The following is a 17090-nucleotide window of genomic DNA, read 5'->3' on the forward strand; positions in this document are numbered from 1 at the left end:
TGTCCTCGCAACACTCACGTTTTCAGAATGTTTGCTACAAGTCGACCGTAGGCAGCACCACACAGCAGGGAGGGCACAAAGAGACCACTGGGGACAGACAACCCGTATGTCCAACAGGCCAAAATGAAGTAAAGAATGAAGAAAGTGCTGAGCGTGACTGGACTGAAGGTCCCTGCAGAAACAAGAACAGTAGAACAGCATACATAAAAGCAAAATTCTTCAGCTAATCTAACATTGGGCACAGTGCATGGTACATCAACTAGACCAGTCTTTCATACTGCCTGCAAATACACCCAGATCAGTTGGGCAATTACACCAATCAACTCATCTGTGATATCTTTTCTCTTGATTTGTGACTAATAAAATTGCAGCTGAGAAGTGGAGTGAGTTCCTGTGAGAGTACAGAACCAAAGTTCAAACTAAATTTGTATCAAAAAATATATATACACATCACCATATTCAACCCTGAGGTTCAGTTTCTTGTGGGCAAACTCAATAACTCTACAGAATAATAACCATAACAGAATCAATGAAAGACCACCCAACTTGGGCATTCAACCAGAGAGCAGAAGACAACAAACTAAGCAAATACAAAAAGGAATAACAAATAAATAAGCAATAAATATCAAGAACCTGAGATGAAGATGACAATTCAGCTTCTGAATTCAATTATTCAGTCAAATCATTCACATCTCATTTCAATTTACCTACATTGTAACTTGTACGCAACAAAATCCAGAATTAGATTTTCAGTTGAATCACACTCCCTGGCACCACCCCACCCCCCCACCAACCTCTTTTGCAAGGTCAGGGACATTTTCATGGAGTTGGGACATGGAACAGCAGTGGGAGGGAGGGAGGGAGGGACGGTACTTGGTAAGCAAATGGATTGAAGAAGGTTCGATTATCTTCGGACCAAGAGATCAGTGGCAGCAGCACACAGGCACACTGAGGTCTAGGGTCAAGTTGAGCAGGCATTCAGCACATGAAGGCAAAATGAATGCAAATTCTATCAGACCAAATCTGCTGTGACTCACCATCTTGGTGGAATAGCTGGAGAATGGCAGTCTCTTGTGGGTTGAAAAACAATGTAGCCATATCATTATAGGTATGATTGCGACAAAAAAATGTCTTGATGCTGGAATTCACCCCCTCCTCAGATACCTGAAGGAAATTCCATTGAAGTATTTAATAACAGACTGCACAATTACAGAAATAATTCACAAGGTGTCAGTAATAGGTACTATTTACATGAAACAGCAGATTGATTCTAAACTCTGATCCCAGCTCTCAAGATTCCAGCCTTGAACTCCAGGCCGGGTCTTTATGTGCTGCTGTTGTGACTCCCTTCTCCCCTTCCCCCACCACCACTCCGCAGCCCCGTCTTCCTCAGATCCCACCGTCAACTCCTGGGCCCTCGGAGGCTCCATCTTCCTCTCACCCCAACCCTCTCCTCTCCACTGACACCCCCAGCCTCTCCCCTCCCCCCTCTGATCCCAGCTCTCATCCGTGCCGGGTCTTTACCATCCCCTCCGACCTTCAACTGTCGGAGGCAGAACGCCCTGTTCTCAGTAAGGGCCTCACCTTTGTCCCCCTTCGCCCACACCTCAGCGAGTTCCGTGTTCGCCATGATGCGGAACTTTTCTTCCGCCATCTCCGTCTCCAAGCCTACTTCTTCAGCAAGGACTCTTCCACCCCCACCGATGACCCCTTCTCCCGTCTTCAACCCTCCTCTTCTTCATGGACACCCCGCTCTGGTCTTCTGCCTGCTCTGGATCTCTTTATCACTAATTGCCGACGGGACATCAACTGTCTCGACTTCACCGCACCTTGTCCCCATTCCAACCTCACTCCTTCCGAACGCTCTGCTCTCCACTCCCTCCGCACTAATCCTAACCTTATTATTAAACCCGCCGACAAGGGGGATGCTGTTGTAGTTTGGCATACTGACCTCTACCTTGCCGAGGCACAGCGACAACTCACGGATACCTCCTCTTATTTACCCCTCAATCGTGACCCCACTAAGGAGCACCAGGCCATTGTCTCCCACACCATCACCGACTTTATCCACTCAGGGGATCTCCCATCCACTGCTACCAACCTTATAGTTCCCACACCTCGCACTTCCCGTTTCTACCTCCTACCCAAGATCCACAAACCTGCCTGTCCTGGCCGACCTATTGTCTCAGCTTGCTCCTGCCCCACCGAACTCATTTCTGCATACCTCGACACTGTTTTATCACCCCTTGTTCAATCCCTTCCGACCTATGTTCGTGACACTTCTCACACTCTTAAACTTTTCGATGATTTTAAGTTCCCTGGCCCTCACCGCTTTATTTTCACCATGGATGTCCAGTCCTTATGTACTTCCATCCCCCATCAAGAAGGTCTCAAAGCTCTACGCTTCTTTTTGGATTCCAGACCTAATCAGTTCCCCTCTACCACCACTCTGCTCTGTCTAGCAGAATTAGTCCTTACTCTTAATAATTTCTCCTTTGGCTCCTCCCACTTCCTCCAAACTAAAGGTGTAGCTATGGGCACCCGTATGGGTCCTAGCTATGCCTGCCTTTTTGTTGGGTTTGTGGAACAATCTATGTTCCGTGCCTATTCTGGTATCTGTCCCCCACTTTTCCTTCGCTACATCGACGACTGCATTGGCGCTGCTTCCTGCACGCATGCAGAACTCGTTGTATTAACTTTGCCTCCAACTTTCACCCTGTCCTCAAGTTTACCTGGTCCATTTCCGACACTTCCCTCCCCTTTCTAGATCTTTCTGTCTCTGTCTCTGGAGACAGCTTATCCACTGATGTCTACTATAAGCCTACTGACTCTCACAGCTATCTGGACTATTCCTCTTCTCACCCTGTCTCTTGCAAAAACGCCATCCCCTTCTCGCAATTCCTCCATCTCCGCCGCATCTGCTCTCAGGATGAGGCTTTTCATTCTAGGACGAGGGAGATGTCTTCATTTTTTAAAGAAAGGGGCTTCCCTTCCTCCACTATCAACTCTGCTCTTAAACGCATCTCCCCCATTTCACAGACATCTGCTCTCACTCCATCCTCCCGCCACCCCACTAGGAATAGGGTTCCCCTGGTCCTCACCTACCACCCTACCAGCCTCCGGGTCCAACATATTATTCCCCGTAACTTCCGCCACCTCCAACGGGATCCCACCACAAGCACATCTTTCCCTCCGCCCCTCCCTCTGCATTCCGCAGGGATCGCTCCCTACACAACTCCCTTGTCCATTCGTCCCCCCCATCCCTCCCCACTGATCTCCCTCCTGGCACTTATCCGTGTAAGCGGAACAAGTGCTACACATGCCCTTACACTTCCTCCCTTACCACCATTCAGGGTCCCAAACAGTCCTTCCAGGTGAGGCAACACTTCACCTGTGAGTCGACTGGGGTGATATACTGCGTCCGGTGCTCCCGATGTGGCCTTTTATATATTGGCGAGACCCGACGCAGACTGGGAGACCGCTTTGCTGAACATCTACGCTCTGTCCGCCAGAGAAAGCAGGATCTCCCAGTGGCCACACATTTTAATTCCACATCCCATTCCCATTCTGACATGTCTATCCACGGCCTCCTCTACTGTAAAGGTGAAGCCACACTCAGGTTGGAGGAACAACACCTTATATTCCGTCTGGGTAGCCTCCAACCTGATGGCATGAACATCGACTTCTCTAACTTCCGCTAGGCCCCACCTCCCCCTCGTAACCCATCTGTTACTTATCTTTATACACACATTCTTTCTCTCACTCTCCTTTTTCTCCCTCTGTCCCTCTGAATATACCTCTTGCCCATCCTCTGGGTCCCCCCCCCCCCGTCTTTCTTCCCGGACCTCCTGTCCCATGATCCTCTCGTATCCCCTTTTGCCAATCACCTGTCCAGCTCTTGGCTCCATCCCTCCCCCTCCTGTCTTCTCCTATCATTTTGGATCTCCCTCTCCCCCTCCAACTTTCAAATCCCTTACTCACTCTTCCTTCAGTTAGTCCTGACGAAGGGTCTCAGCCTGAAACGTCGACTGCACCTCTTCCTACAGATGCTGTCTGGCCTGCTGCGTTCACCAGCAACTTTGATGTGTGTTGCTTGAATTTCCAGCATCTGCAGAATTCCTGTTGTTTGATTCTAAACTACCCACTTACATCAAAATTTCAAAATTCACAAGCAAAACACTGGAATTGCTACAAATCTGAGAGAAGAACAGCAGAAAATACTGGTAATCGCACATTGGTATTCTGCATTCTATCCACGTGATATGGTCTCTGCCTACACTGGGAAACCAAACAGAGGTTGGATGATTACAAGGGTGATGAAAACCTTTAAGGTTCCATTAGTTTTAATTCACCATCCTGTTCTGACCTATCTATAGGCTGAGTTCCAATACCAGTCAAAGTAAGCTCAATTAACAAGAAATCACCTTCCGTCCCCTTCACAGTTTCCTTCCCCTTTTTGTTTCCCTGCCTCCCCCAACTCTCTCTGCAACTGAAAACCTATTTCTAAGTTTTCACCTTTCTGATGAAAGTTCATTGAGCCAACGTACCTACTCTGTTTCTCATTCCACAGCATATTGTCAGTATTTTCTGTTTTTATAGTACCTGGGGGTTTCATGTCACAAGGAATGAGTCAAAAACCTCAAAATACCCAGAACAAGCTGAGCATTTACACCCATGTCAAATACTTAAGAAGAATAATCAAAGAGTTCAAGACAGCAACTGCTCTGAATATATTTATTTTGGGTGCTAAAATAATTTAGTTTTGAAAAAGTGAACTGTCAAATTTGAAAGCTTACAGTTGAACCATGCTTGGGACAACTTCTCACTCATGCACAAAGCATTGGGTGCCTGCTGGCACTGATCCCAGCTTTGGGAATTACTCAAATCTCATTCTGGAAATCACCCTGAAGCCACCACATACCATGATGCTGCTTTTCTCCATTACATGTGTGCTTCAGAAAAATGCTGTTTCAAGGTAAGGCAGAGCAATTTGGGTACCCACCACCATGTTCAGTTATTTCCTTCTGTCTGAAGCACAGAAGTACTCAACACGTATGCCTAACCGCACCGAAAAGCACAAGTTCAGCAGTTAGTTAAGACTATTTAGCTTTAAGAGACAATGATAAGAATACAACACGTTCTTGGAGTGTGATGGTATCTGAACACTAAAATTGTTGATCATATGCACAATAAATAAACACCTTTTCTTACTTTGCTTAATCCTTGCTGTTTGATGATGTATCTCATTGAAAACTTTCAGCAAATGTTAGCAGGAGGGACACAAAGCCAAAGGTGTCCAATAAATCAGAGAAATTCAAAACAATATCAATGAACCCAAAATATTTCCTCTCCCCAAATGTTGTTAAGAAAATCCATTTCCTCTAGAATACAAGACTGTGTGGTGAGAGTAAAATCATGAATGTTAGGCTCACCTGGAGTGTTGCATTGTTGCTATGAGTTTGTGAAGGAATCTCCCGACACTCCCCTAAAGTCACAGAGGCTATAAAGATTACCATCGTTGTAACCATAGCAACTAACAGACTCTCCAGGACCCTGAAGGTGAAGAGAGAATAATAAAAGATTCTTCACAAGATGTTTCAGCTTATAACAGATCATAAATGAGCAGAATTAGCTTGGCTTCTACAGGAATATTGCAGCTTTTTCACCACTGGGACCTGGTGAAACAATACTCAGGAATTGCCTAGATTATACTACGAAGGCCTCTGCAGTGTTATTCCTCATGCAGGTTGTTTCTAATGAATGCTAATAAAACTCTGGGGAGTGATGGACAGGGTAACAAGCAGAAATCAGCCAGATAACCAATCCTGGACTAAAGATACATTCTGGAAAACAACATGGAAACTGAAGTCAAGGTTTGATGAGGCTTGAATGTCTCTTTTGGAGAACAGACTGGCAGTATTCACAATCTATCTGTAATCTTTCTTTCTTTTCAAATCTTTTTATTGTATGTATAAGAAAAATAACATGGGTACATCGAAGTAACAACACTTACAATGCCTCAAAAAAAACCATTATCTTAAAGATTGAAAACAAAATTTTGTGTTAACAATAAAAAAACCTACTGAGCAGAAAAGTGAGAAAAAAAAGAGAACCCATTAGGTGTACAACCCCGGAGCCATGCATCATACAAAAAGCTTCTAAAAATAAACATCAAACCGCCAGCAAGAAAAGAAAATATATTAAAAAAATTTACAATTAGATCGTGGAAAAATTATATCAATTAACTCAAATGATAAGAACGGGCAAATGAGCCCCATCTTTTCTCAAAATCAAATAAAGGTTCAAAGGTTCGACTTCTAATTTTCTCCAAACTAAGACATAGCATCACTTGAGAGAACCATTGTGACAAAGTGGGAGCTGATGTACCTTCCACTTCAACAAAATGGCCCTCCTGGCTATCAATGTAACAAATGCAATAACATGTTGGTCAGACACAGAAATACCATGAGTATTTTGAGGAACTATTCCAAAAAGCACAGTTAATTTATTAGGTTGTAAATTAATTTTAAGTGCTTTAGAAATTGTTGAGGATCTGTAATCTAATGTCCGAGCACATCCTTTATACTTCCATCATCAAGCAAGGACATCAATTCTGGTTTATGAGGATATGCAGGGACCAGCACTAGGCACCAGCCCATACAATACAGGACTACTTGCAAGCTAAACAGAAAACTCATGCAAAAGGCAGAGCTAAGGCACCTTATAACCAACAGATCAGATTGGAACCCTACATTCCTACCAAATCTAGTCATGAATGGTGGCAGACAATTTGACAGTTTATGGGAAGAGATTCCAAGAACATTCCCATCCTCACCAATGGCAGGATTCAGTATAAAAAGGGTGTAGTTGCACACATTCAGTCCAAGGTGCTAAACAGATGAACACCATTGTTGCTTCCTCCTGAGACCCCTGTCATCTGAAAACCCACTCTCTAGACTGTTATCGAGGAACAGCTGTGAGCACTGGATATAGCAGAGGCGTCTGAGAACAGATAACCTGCCAACATACCAAAAATCCACACTCCTGAGCCAGTTACACCTGTCCCAATGCAGTTACAATACAAGCATCTAACACACAATGTGGAAAATTGCCTAGGTGTGTCATGTTCACCAAAAGCAGGTCGTATCCAATCAGATAAGTACGCTCAGATCAGTCCATTTGTTAAAAGTGATGGAAGGTCTATTGACAGTGTTATCCAGCAGTACTCACTCACCTAATTTTCATTTTGGCCGAACTACTCAGCTCCACATTTGTTGCAGAATTAATCCAAACAAGGGTTCTGCTGAATTCTGGAGGGGTGGCAAAAGAGACTGCCAGAAACTTCATGGCAAAAATTGACCAAGTGTACTCCAATCAAGGTACTCCAATAAAACTGAAGCCCATAGGTAAAGTGAAAACACTCCATTGTTTGGAGTCATTCCTCACACAAAGGATGAGGGTTGTGGTTATTGATAGTCAATCATCCATGTCCCAGGACATCCCTACAGGAATGAAACTGTGCTAGCCACAACCATCTTCTGTTGTTTCATCAATGACCTTCCTGGCATTAGGTTAGAGTGGAAATATTTGTTGAAGATTGCCCAACTCCTCAGCAAATGTAACAACCATTGTCTACATGCACCAAAACCTAGACAACATTAAAGCACATGCTGATTAGTAGCAAGTAATATTCATGCCAATGTGCCAGGCTATGTCTATCTTCAACAGAGTCCAACACCTACTATTAACATTTAATATTCTCATCACCATGTACTCACAATTAATAACCTGGAGTCACTGTAGACCAAAACCTCCACCAGGCCAGGTACAAATTCCATGGCTACAAGAGCACTTTAAATCTTTAAGACACAAACCAGGAACCTGGAGTATTTCCGTTTGCTTAGATAAGTGTAGCAACGCCTCTCAAGAAGCTTGATACCATCCAAGGTAAAGCAGCTTGCCCAACTGGTACCACCACCTACCCCCATGCCAAACATTCATGCTCTCCACCAGCTGTGTGCACAGTGGCTGGAGTACTGTGAACAAAACAGACTGCAGTTGCTTGCCTAGACTACTCCAGCAACCACCTACCAAATCCGTGATCTCTCCCACCAAGAAGGTGCATGGAAGCATCGTCCCCTGGAGGTTCCCCACCAAGTTGCACACCACCCTGACTAGGCAGCGTGTTGTTGATCCTATGGCTAAATCTTGGAACTCCCTCCCCAACATCACCATAGAAGATTCTTCACCTTGGCAGACTGCAGCACCACCTTCTCAAAGGCAATTAGTGATGGGCAGCAAATGCTGGCCTTGCTAGAACACCCAGATCCTGAAAATGAATAATAAAGAAAAAGTAGATTGAGGCACTGGTGGGGGTGGGGGGACACAACCAGCACCTGTGCAACTGGTACCCTGGCCAAATTCAGTAATTCTCAGTAGCTTGGATAAAAGTTGAAAGACTAAATAAAATACTTTGGAATATGATCAAAGTTTATGAAACTCAAAGACTTTAAGAACTTTCTCAGTGTCCATTGCTTACCGGACAAACTTAGCCTTAGGGTGCACATTGCGCATACGGTACTTTGCCAGCCTCCTATTCATACAGTTAAACAGTGCTCCCAGAAGTCCGCCAATCAAACCCATGATAATGAAGAATGCCAAATCCACCGCTGTCCACAAATGACACTTCTTGTCTCCATCTGCACACTTAAATACAATGGTAATCACCAGTTAAAAATTAAAACTGTGGATTAATGAAAGCCACCGAAACCTTTGTTCTCACATACAAGTGCTTCCCAGGTTTCCATTCTATAGAATTGTTCATAAAGCGAATGGTTCGCAAGTTAGATTTGTGGCTGCCAGGAATATATTTAGGTGAAAACATTGGCCACCCAAGGGCAACTGTAATATTAAGAAAGTTTATCTTAACCATTCAGGTACTTCCACAGACTAAGCTCTCAGACTGCAAACGCAGCTGGCAAATCCCTGCCACCAGTTTCCCAAATACACATTCGTACGGGTTGTAGACATGTTGAGTGCATAACCTGGGAACGTGGCCAAGTGGTTAAGGCATTGGACTAGCGACCTGAAGGTCGTGAGTTCGAGCCCCAGCCGAGGGAACGTGTTGTGTCCTTGAGCAAGGCACTTAATCACACACTGCTCTGCGACGACCCTGGTGCCAAGCTGTATGGGTCCTAGTGCCCTTCCCTTGGACAACATTGGTGTCGTGGAGAGGGGAGACTTGCAGCATGGGCAACTGCTGGTCTTCCATACATCCTTGCCCAGGCATGCGCCCTGGAGAGTGAAGACTTTCCAGGCGCAGATCCATGGTCTCACAAGACTAACGGATGCCTTCCCTTTAACCTGGGGAGGACCTGTACGCTCAACTACCATCGCAAGTTGCAAAAGGTTTACTAATGGTCAAGCATCAGTGATGGTTAATCAGAAACACTGCATTAGACAGGTTCAGGAAACACGTGCACATCACAGCCATAGGAGGTTCTGACCAGAAATCTGAAACATCTAAACCAAGGTAACTTTCGGATGATGGTGCGTTATGAAAATGTGCCCGAGTGCAGGCAAGCACCTCCCCAAACAAAGCAAGAGAGTACAGTACATGCCTGTGAGAGGTTGGGCAAGTGTTAAACATGTGCAAGAGCACAACACACACAGAGAGAAGTAGAAACAAAACAACTGTAGGGATAGACAGACACACAGATATGCAATTTGCATCTTTCATAACCTTAAATATTTAATAGCAATGCAAATGACCAGATATCCGTAATGATCTTAATTAGGGACAAGATAGTGAAATTGAGAAATCCTCTTCCTCAAGTACACCCAAGGAGGTCAAATCAGTTTAACTGAACTTCTCATCTGAATAACTTATTTAAGGCAACAACATGCAATAACTTAAGTACTGCACCGGACTGTCCGCCTTAATTTTGTGCTGTCTCAGAAGAGGTTCTTGAACTTCATATTTTTTTGACTCCAAGGTGAAAGTGCAATCTACTGAGATTAGTCAGCTTCAATAAGTAAATTTCCAAATCTAGTTAAATTATTAATAAATTAGACAAATGATTTGGATTAATTACTTAACCAGAAATACATTGGTACTAATAATTTGAATCATTTTGTTTGAAAAGAGAATGTTTAATGATGATGTATCACTATGGGATAGAAGCTAAATCTTTTGAACATTAAACCAAGTCAAATTACAACTACTGAGAACAAGCTGAGGCCAATTTTTCAGATGACAAATTAATTTACTACACAAAGTATTCAAAGATTCAAAGTACCTTGAATTCTCCAAAGCTGAGCAGCCCTGGCAGTTGGAAGGAGCCCCAGCTCCCATAGCGGATACCTGACCGGAAAAGATTCAGCGTGAAGGTGGCAGACATTGAGCAGAAGAGCTGGAAAAAGAACAGCAAAAAATAGTCAAGTCAGCAACCATCACAGGAGTCCAGCCTAGACACTAAACATACAAATCAATTTCCTCTCAGCTCTACACTGAGCACACCCCAGTCATACAAATACCATATATAGAAACACTACCCTCCCAAAAGATAGCAGTGGCAGACTGCTGCATTACCTATGCCCACAATCAAACATTAGCATCATCCCATCTTATACTCAAAAGCTTTAAAGAACGTGCAATGGAGATTTACCAGGATGCTGCTGGATCAGAGAATACACCTTATAAGGAAAGGTTGAGGGAACGAAGGCTTTTCTCTTTAAAGTGAAGGAGGATGAGAGGTGATTTGATAAAGGTCAATAAGATTATTAGTGGTATAGACAAGAGTGCACAACTAGTGCCTTTTTCCCAGGGCAGCAGTGGCTCCTATCATCCTTTTAAAGGATGGCTTATAAAATTCTTTTAAAGTGAGTGGAGCAATGTTTATGGAAATGTTAGAGGTAGTTTTTAAAAAAAAAATGTTCAAGAGTTAAGTACTTGGAATGCACTGCCAGAGGTGGCAGTAAAGGCTGTGAGATTACAGACATTTAAGAGGCTCTTAAGCATATGGAAGAAGTTAAAATGGAGGGTTATGGCCTATGTAAGAGGGAAGGGCAAGATTGATCGTGGAGTACCTTAAAACGTCAACACATCATGGGCCAAAGGGCCCATACTGTGCTGTAATGTTCTATATACTAAAAAAAATTACAAGGCTTGAAAACGGGTCTTTCTGCCTCTGGCAGTAATCAGTCTCACTCACCACTTTCCAGGTTAGTGCTTGGTTCCAGAAAGACGATCCTTCCTCCAGACTGAAGAGTGTCCCTCCAATCGGAGCTCCAAATGCAGCAGCAACACCTGCTGCTGCCCCTGCTGAGACAAAGTCCCGCTTGTCTCTGTAAAGCCAACAGAGCCTGTAAGTGTCAATGTCATAGGATCCCACAACACCAGCTGAGAATCCAAACAAAGCGACATAATCCAATTTGACAAAGAAATTTTCATTCATCTGGTTAATGGAAGCAAGGCATTCTAACCATAACTCGGCAACCTGTCCTTATCCTGATTTATCACAAGCAACTGAGGCAATCTGCTCCTATGATACAGTGCTTCACTTCACATTTGTTGAGACTCTGGGTTGCAACATCTCTATGTGCAATCAGATAGAAAGGTTCTTGACTTGCTCATGAAAGGTTGAATCAAGTAAGTGCCCCATCTTGAAAGGGGATGGAAGAGTGGGCCTATGCATTATAGCAAATTTCTCTCACGTCGTTGCTGACATCAAACCAGGAATGGAAAAATGGCAATTTTTTTTAAGCTGTTGGTAATCCCTCTTTCAGTCAGCATACATCTAATCTGCACCCACACCCCTTCTATTGATTCTCAGATGTCAGCCACATATATCCCAAAGTCTTCCATCTTACTGGAGATTTCAGCTTCATTCTATCTCTTCAATGCAGACAGTGTAGAACCACTGAAATGATCTGTTATTTGAAAACCGGGCTCCAAATATCACAATATTCTGTATCAACATGTTTTCTCCCCCCAACAGGAAGCCACTTCTCCATTGCTTTGTTCACACAACCATGGAGGGCAATACTCCATTGCCAAGACATCAAAGACATGAAACCTTGCAGTGAAATCCACCTTTTATTGCTCAATTCCACACAGAATTGGGCTAGTTTGCCTTGCATTTGACCCAAAAATAAAACATAACAAATTCTTCAGAAAATAGTTTGAAACCAATATGGAATAATTTACTGACAAAGTGTTAAGATTAGAAAGGCCAATAGCTTACTCAATTAAGTAAACTGATTTTCACTGCATGGAATTCCGGGAAGTTCAACACTATTTTCAGAATAAAGTACCACAAATGACGTCCACTTTCCCCCTCATGCTTGGAATCTGACTAGAACCTTTCAAAGTTTTGGTATTTAGCAACAAACTTAAAACATTCAAGATTCATTTCAAGTTACCCTAAAGTCTTGATCTAATGAAATTCTTTCCTAAACATTGATCGATACTCAGTTTCTCAACTATGGCAAGCAAGAACATATTTGTATTTTACAATGGTTAATAACCACATGACAACAGCACTTAAGTGACTACACTCCCAATAAGAATGACTGCAAACAGTGGGTAGTGCTCTCTCTCTGGCTATCCATCCCATAGGACGATGATGGAGAGAGAGAGCGAGAGAGCAAGAGAGTTTTAACAGCGTGTGCATGAGTGGATTTTAGGTGAGTAGGGGGTCACACAGGTCCAGACCCACCCTCTCAACATCCCCTCCTGAATCCAGCGGCATGGTGGGGTCCAAGACAGTTGGGGGAAGTTCTGTTGCAGTTTAAAGGCCAGACCAAGCTTCGATGCAAGGGTTGCCCTTTCCGCGCTTCACGGCACGTGTTTACTAAGTGGCCATTGACCCTAAGAGAGGGTTCATCCGCCCTTTGACAGGTTATGTTTTTCGTCCTGCAGAGTATCTAGCCACCCTCCTCACCAGGCAAGCCTGGTGGGGGAGCCGGTTTCGTTGCCAACCACCCGACCATGCGACAGGTAGTACTGGGTTACATGGTACCAGTAGCACTCAGACGAGTGACCTGCCTTTAGTGCAAGCTTCAACTGGCAACAGAAATCGACTTTTCAATAAAATTCAGGATTTAGAGGCGAGGATGCTTACCTGTCGCTGCGAAAATAAGGGAAGTTGAACTGGATCTTGTGGAAAGTGATGCTCTGAAACTGTACCAGGAGGCAAAAAAAAAAGTGAAGCAAGCATCAGATACAATGACACAATACAAAACCTGAAAAATCACGTGATCTCGCTGTGCCCTACAACACACATCACCTTTTACCCTAATTCTGCACTGCCACACCTCCACAGCCCACATCCTCTCTCAATCCACAATTCACCTGCATTAATTCCATCTCCAATCAGCTAAGTCAATTGACTTCTCCACTTTTGTAACAAAACTCAGAACCTGAAACAGCCAAAGAATATTCCGAATTAAACATTATCACAAACACTGGAGTAAACTTGCACAAGTCCTGCCAAGCACTAAGTCGCTGGACAGATTTGCAAACTCCAGAAGACAGAATAAAAATGGGTTTATGCTCAAAACTAGCAAATTATTATGTTGCATTCCCATTTCTAATGTGTTTTTGCAAAATCCAACTATTTGCAATAATAGCTGAACTACTGATTCAGTGCTCTGGACAATGATAACGCAGACAAAGGCAAAAACAAAGACTGACCAGATCATACCAATTCACCATTTTAATCTTAGTTTTTCCAAGTGTAGAGCATCTGTTGGTGAAATCACTAAACACATTGGACCAGCTACCCCAACGAGCCATAAGGAGTGGGGTGCATTTTCTGTTCAAATACACAAGTACTTATTGTTACACTAACAGTGACTGGAGGTTTATCTGTTTATAAGAGAGGTGGAGTGTGTTGCGCCAGCTATTGTACTTTTGTAATTTACTAATTTAAACAGTAGAAACAAAACTGAAAGGAAAGTAGAATATTTAACCTAGTCATCAGGGGGATTATCCCAAATATTTTGCATACAAATCAGATCAAAGGTGAGAGATAGATTTGCTTACTTACTTGAGGCAACCCTGCTCCCACCACTGCTCCACTGTGAATCATTGGGCCCTCCTTCCCCACAAATAAACCTGGAAAACAAAGTAAACTGTAAGTTTGTAAAGGTAGCACCTGGGACTTGTAGGAGGAATAGAGGGCAAGTGAACCAAATAGAAAAAGACTGAACTTACTAACAAGAAAGCACTCATGCCAAAGAAATTAGTCAGCTCAAATTATAGAAGAGAGAACTAAATGTCCTCTCATATAAGAAATTATGGGAAAATTTAAAATCGTCTTCATTTTCAGAGCTCCCAGAACCAGTAAAACCAGTGTGCGATCAGAGATACTCACCAAAGCAATCTATTATCATTTTTTAAATACAAATGATGGCATAAATTAAAATGCCCTTCAGTATGAAGATGATTGCTCTTCAGCTAACACAAGGCACATGAAAGCACGCAAGTGCCTCTACTTCCTCAAATTTGGCATGCCCTTCGACCCTCAACATTTTTTAAAGATGCACCATGCTATCTTGATACATCATGGCTTGGCATGGCAACTGCTTGGCCCAAGACCGCAAGAAACTGCAGAGAACCGTGCTGAGCTGTGCCCGTGCCATGGAAATCAACCTCTCCTCCACTGACTGTCTACACTTCTCACTGCATTAGAAAATCAGCCAACGTAACCAAAGACCCCACCCATCCTGGTTATTCTCTCTTCTCTCCCTCCCAATAGGCAGAAAATACAAAAGGCTGAAAGCATGTACCACCACACTCAAGGCCACCTTCTACTCAAATGGTCCTCTAGTAGTAGTGTAATCACTCAGGTCAAGTATGATGTTCTCCTAAGGGGTTATTCCCCTAAATGGAGGAGGACTGTGCGTGACCTTTGTTTGAACTGGAGAGGCTGGTGAATGAGCAGCCTCCATATGGTCCTTGATAAGATCAGGGGCAGAGCCCAGTGGCATGGAAGCAAGAAGACTGGGGACCATTCACTGCTGCAGCTTTCCTCTCCCTTCACTACTATTATGTATCATCATCTCCAGCCAGTTCCACCAATGAAGTCTTGGTTGGATTGCTCTTCATCTGGAATCTTACCCTTGACCTTACCACCACGAGTGACGCTACCAAGAGCTAAGCTCCAGATAGAGCCGCTGTCGCAATCTCAGGAACACACAAGCCTCCCCATCATGACAACAATGCTCAAAGAACGGCAAGATCCTCATACCACAACAATCCTCTCTAATACAATAAAATGGACTTTTGACCTCATAATCTACCTCATTATGGCCTTGCACCCATTGTCTGCCTGCACCTTCTTTGTAACTGTAACATTTTATTCTGCACACTTATTTTTCCTTTGTATTGATGTGATGAAATGGCCTGTATGGATGTCATGAACAACAAAGTGTTCACTGTATCCCAAACCAATTTACCCATTTGAAATTTGAGGCAACCCACCAGAAGTAGAATGACCTACTGGAAACAGAAAGCAAAACACTACCATCACAGCTCACTTCAGTTATTTACATAGAGCTGCATTAAAATTATATCAACTTACTGAACATATACTAAATGCAATGTAGACAGACCGGTTGAAACTGGTCCCTAAAGCAAATGAGTAACATAGGATTCGATTTGTCACACCTTACTGAGTCATGGGGTAATTCCTAAACAACTGTAACTTTACCACCCAAATTACTTACTTCCGTAAAAGTCTGGGCTATTAGTGAGAAATTAAGTGGATTGCAAGAAAGCAGATCAGCATATTGGTGTATAAAGCTGCAAATGTCACTAAAATAGTAATAATTCAAAGGTTTACAAATATAGAAATGGAGAATATTTTATTTGCAATAAATATTCCACCTAAAATATCAGGCTATCTTTATGTCTTCATCATAAGGCATAATGAAGAAGTTGGATTTTGGTAATTTTATCAAGACTCAGCATGCTTCACTATGCTTGTATCTAAAAGAAAAAGAGACAAGTGTCCTTTACCTCCAGACACACAGAAGAGCACACCCAGAGCTTTGGTGACCAGGGTCCGCAGCCTCACAATCCCAGGGATCTTCACCCCATTTAGGTAGCACTTGATTTCCGGAATTCCTGACCCAGCTGCAATAGGCTGTGAAGCAGAGATTTTTGCAAAAAAATAATAAAGACAAGGGCTGATAATGAAGACGACCCCCCCCCCCACCACCACCAAGACCATACAAAACTACCTTTAAGCTTTTCTTAAGGAAAACGATGGCTAACAGATTTCATGACACATGCCAGTGATAATAAACCTGATTATGATGTGCAACTGCAGTGAGCATTATGTAGGGTGAGCAACAGAAGGTAAACAATATAGTGCTAATGGGACATTAATCATCAAGTGCTGTTGCTGCCTTATACTATATTTAAGAGTTTCATCTTTGATGGAAAACATTAAGTAAGTGTGATAGGAACACAGTTTCAATTTTGTACCTCAATCAGCACTAGCAGGCTAGCTAAGAAGACGAAACCAATATTGAATGCTAGAATCTCAAGAAGGGACAGCACAAGACAGCCCCCCTCACTGCAATCTTCCACAGCTGAAGGGAAAGGAGTCAAGGAGAATACACAGCACTCATCAGTCAAAACACCTTCAAGATTGAGAGGTTATTTCTACAAAGGTTTGATTCACAATCTCTTTAAGACAAAAGCAGAGCAGGGAAGCTGCTAATGTAAAGAGACAAAAAGCTTGATTTGAAAGCACAGTTCCATTAAAGATTGCAGCAAGGCCAACCAACCGGAGGGCATTTCATAGCAGATACAGTACGTGGAAGATAAAAATATTCCTCACTCCACAGTTTTTAAACTCATTCATAGGATGTGGAAGCTGCTGCAGGTTTTTCTCCAGTCATCCGTCAGATCCTGATATAACGTTAAGTTAAAGGATACATTTTCCAATAATTTGAAACTTGAGATTTTGGAAGAGATGAACAAAGTAGTCGATAAAGAGACCAACCTGAAAGAAAAAGATGGAAACAGTCATTGGAAATCAGCCTTGATCAAATGGCAGAGCTCAATGGGCTGAATG

At 43.1% G+C, this 17090-nt stretch overlaps 1 protein-coding gene across 2 annotated transcripts in view; it reads right to left on the reverse strand.

Moving 5' to 3' along the window:
- The window catches only part of clcn6 (chloride channel 6), a 64593-nt gene that overhangs the window by 32903 nt on the left and 14600 nt on the right, over positions 1–17090 (reverse strand). For both annotated transcript variants that reach the window (XM_072244983.1, XM_072244984.1), the window contains exons 5-15: positions 16952–17018; positions 16496–16602; positions 16025–16151; positions 14052–14119; positions 13125–13183; positions 11214–11346; positions 10299–10412; positions 8540–8706; positions 5433–5553; positions 1038–1164; positions 19–172 (exon numbers count right to left, since the gene is read on the reverse strand). In XM_072244983.1, the coding sequence (XP_072101084.1) occupies positions 19–172; positions 1038–1164; positions 5433–5553; positions 8540–8706; positions 10299–10412; positions 11214–11346; positions 13125–13183; positions 14052–14119; positions 16025–16151; positions 16496–16602; positions 16952–17018 (1244 nt within the window). The remainder of the gene's footprint in view (positions 1–18; positions 173–1037; positions 1165–5432; positions 5554–8539; positions 8707–10298; positions 10413–11213; positions 11347–13124; positions 13184–14051; positions 14120–16024; positions 16152–16495; positions 16603–16951; positions 17019–17090) is intronic.

Source organism: Mobula birostris, chromosome 27 (assembly GCF_030028105.1).
Source record: "Mobula birostris isolate sMobBir1 chromosome 27, sMobBir1.hap1, whole genome shotgun sequence".
NCBI classification, from domain to species: Eukaryota; Metazoa; Chordata; class Chondrichthyes; order Myliobatiformes; family Myliobatidae; genus Mobula; species Mobula birostris.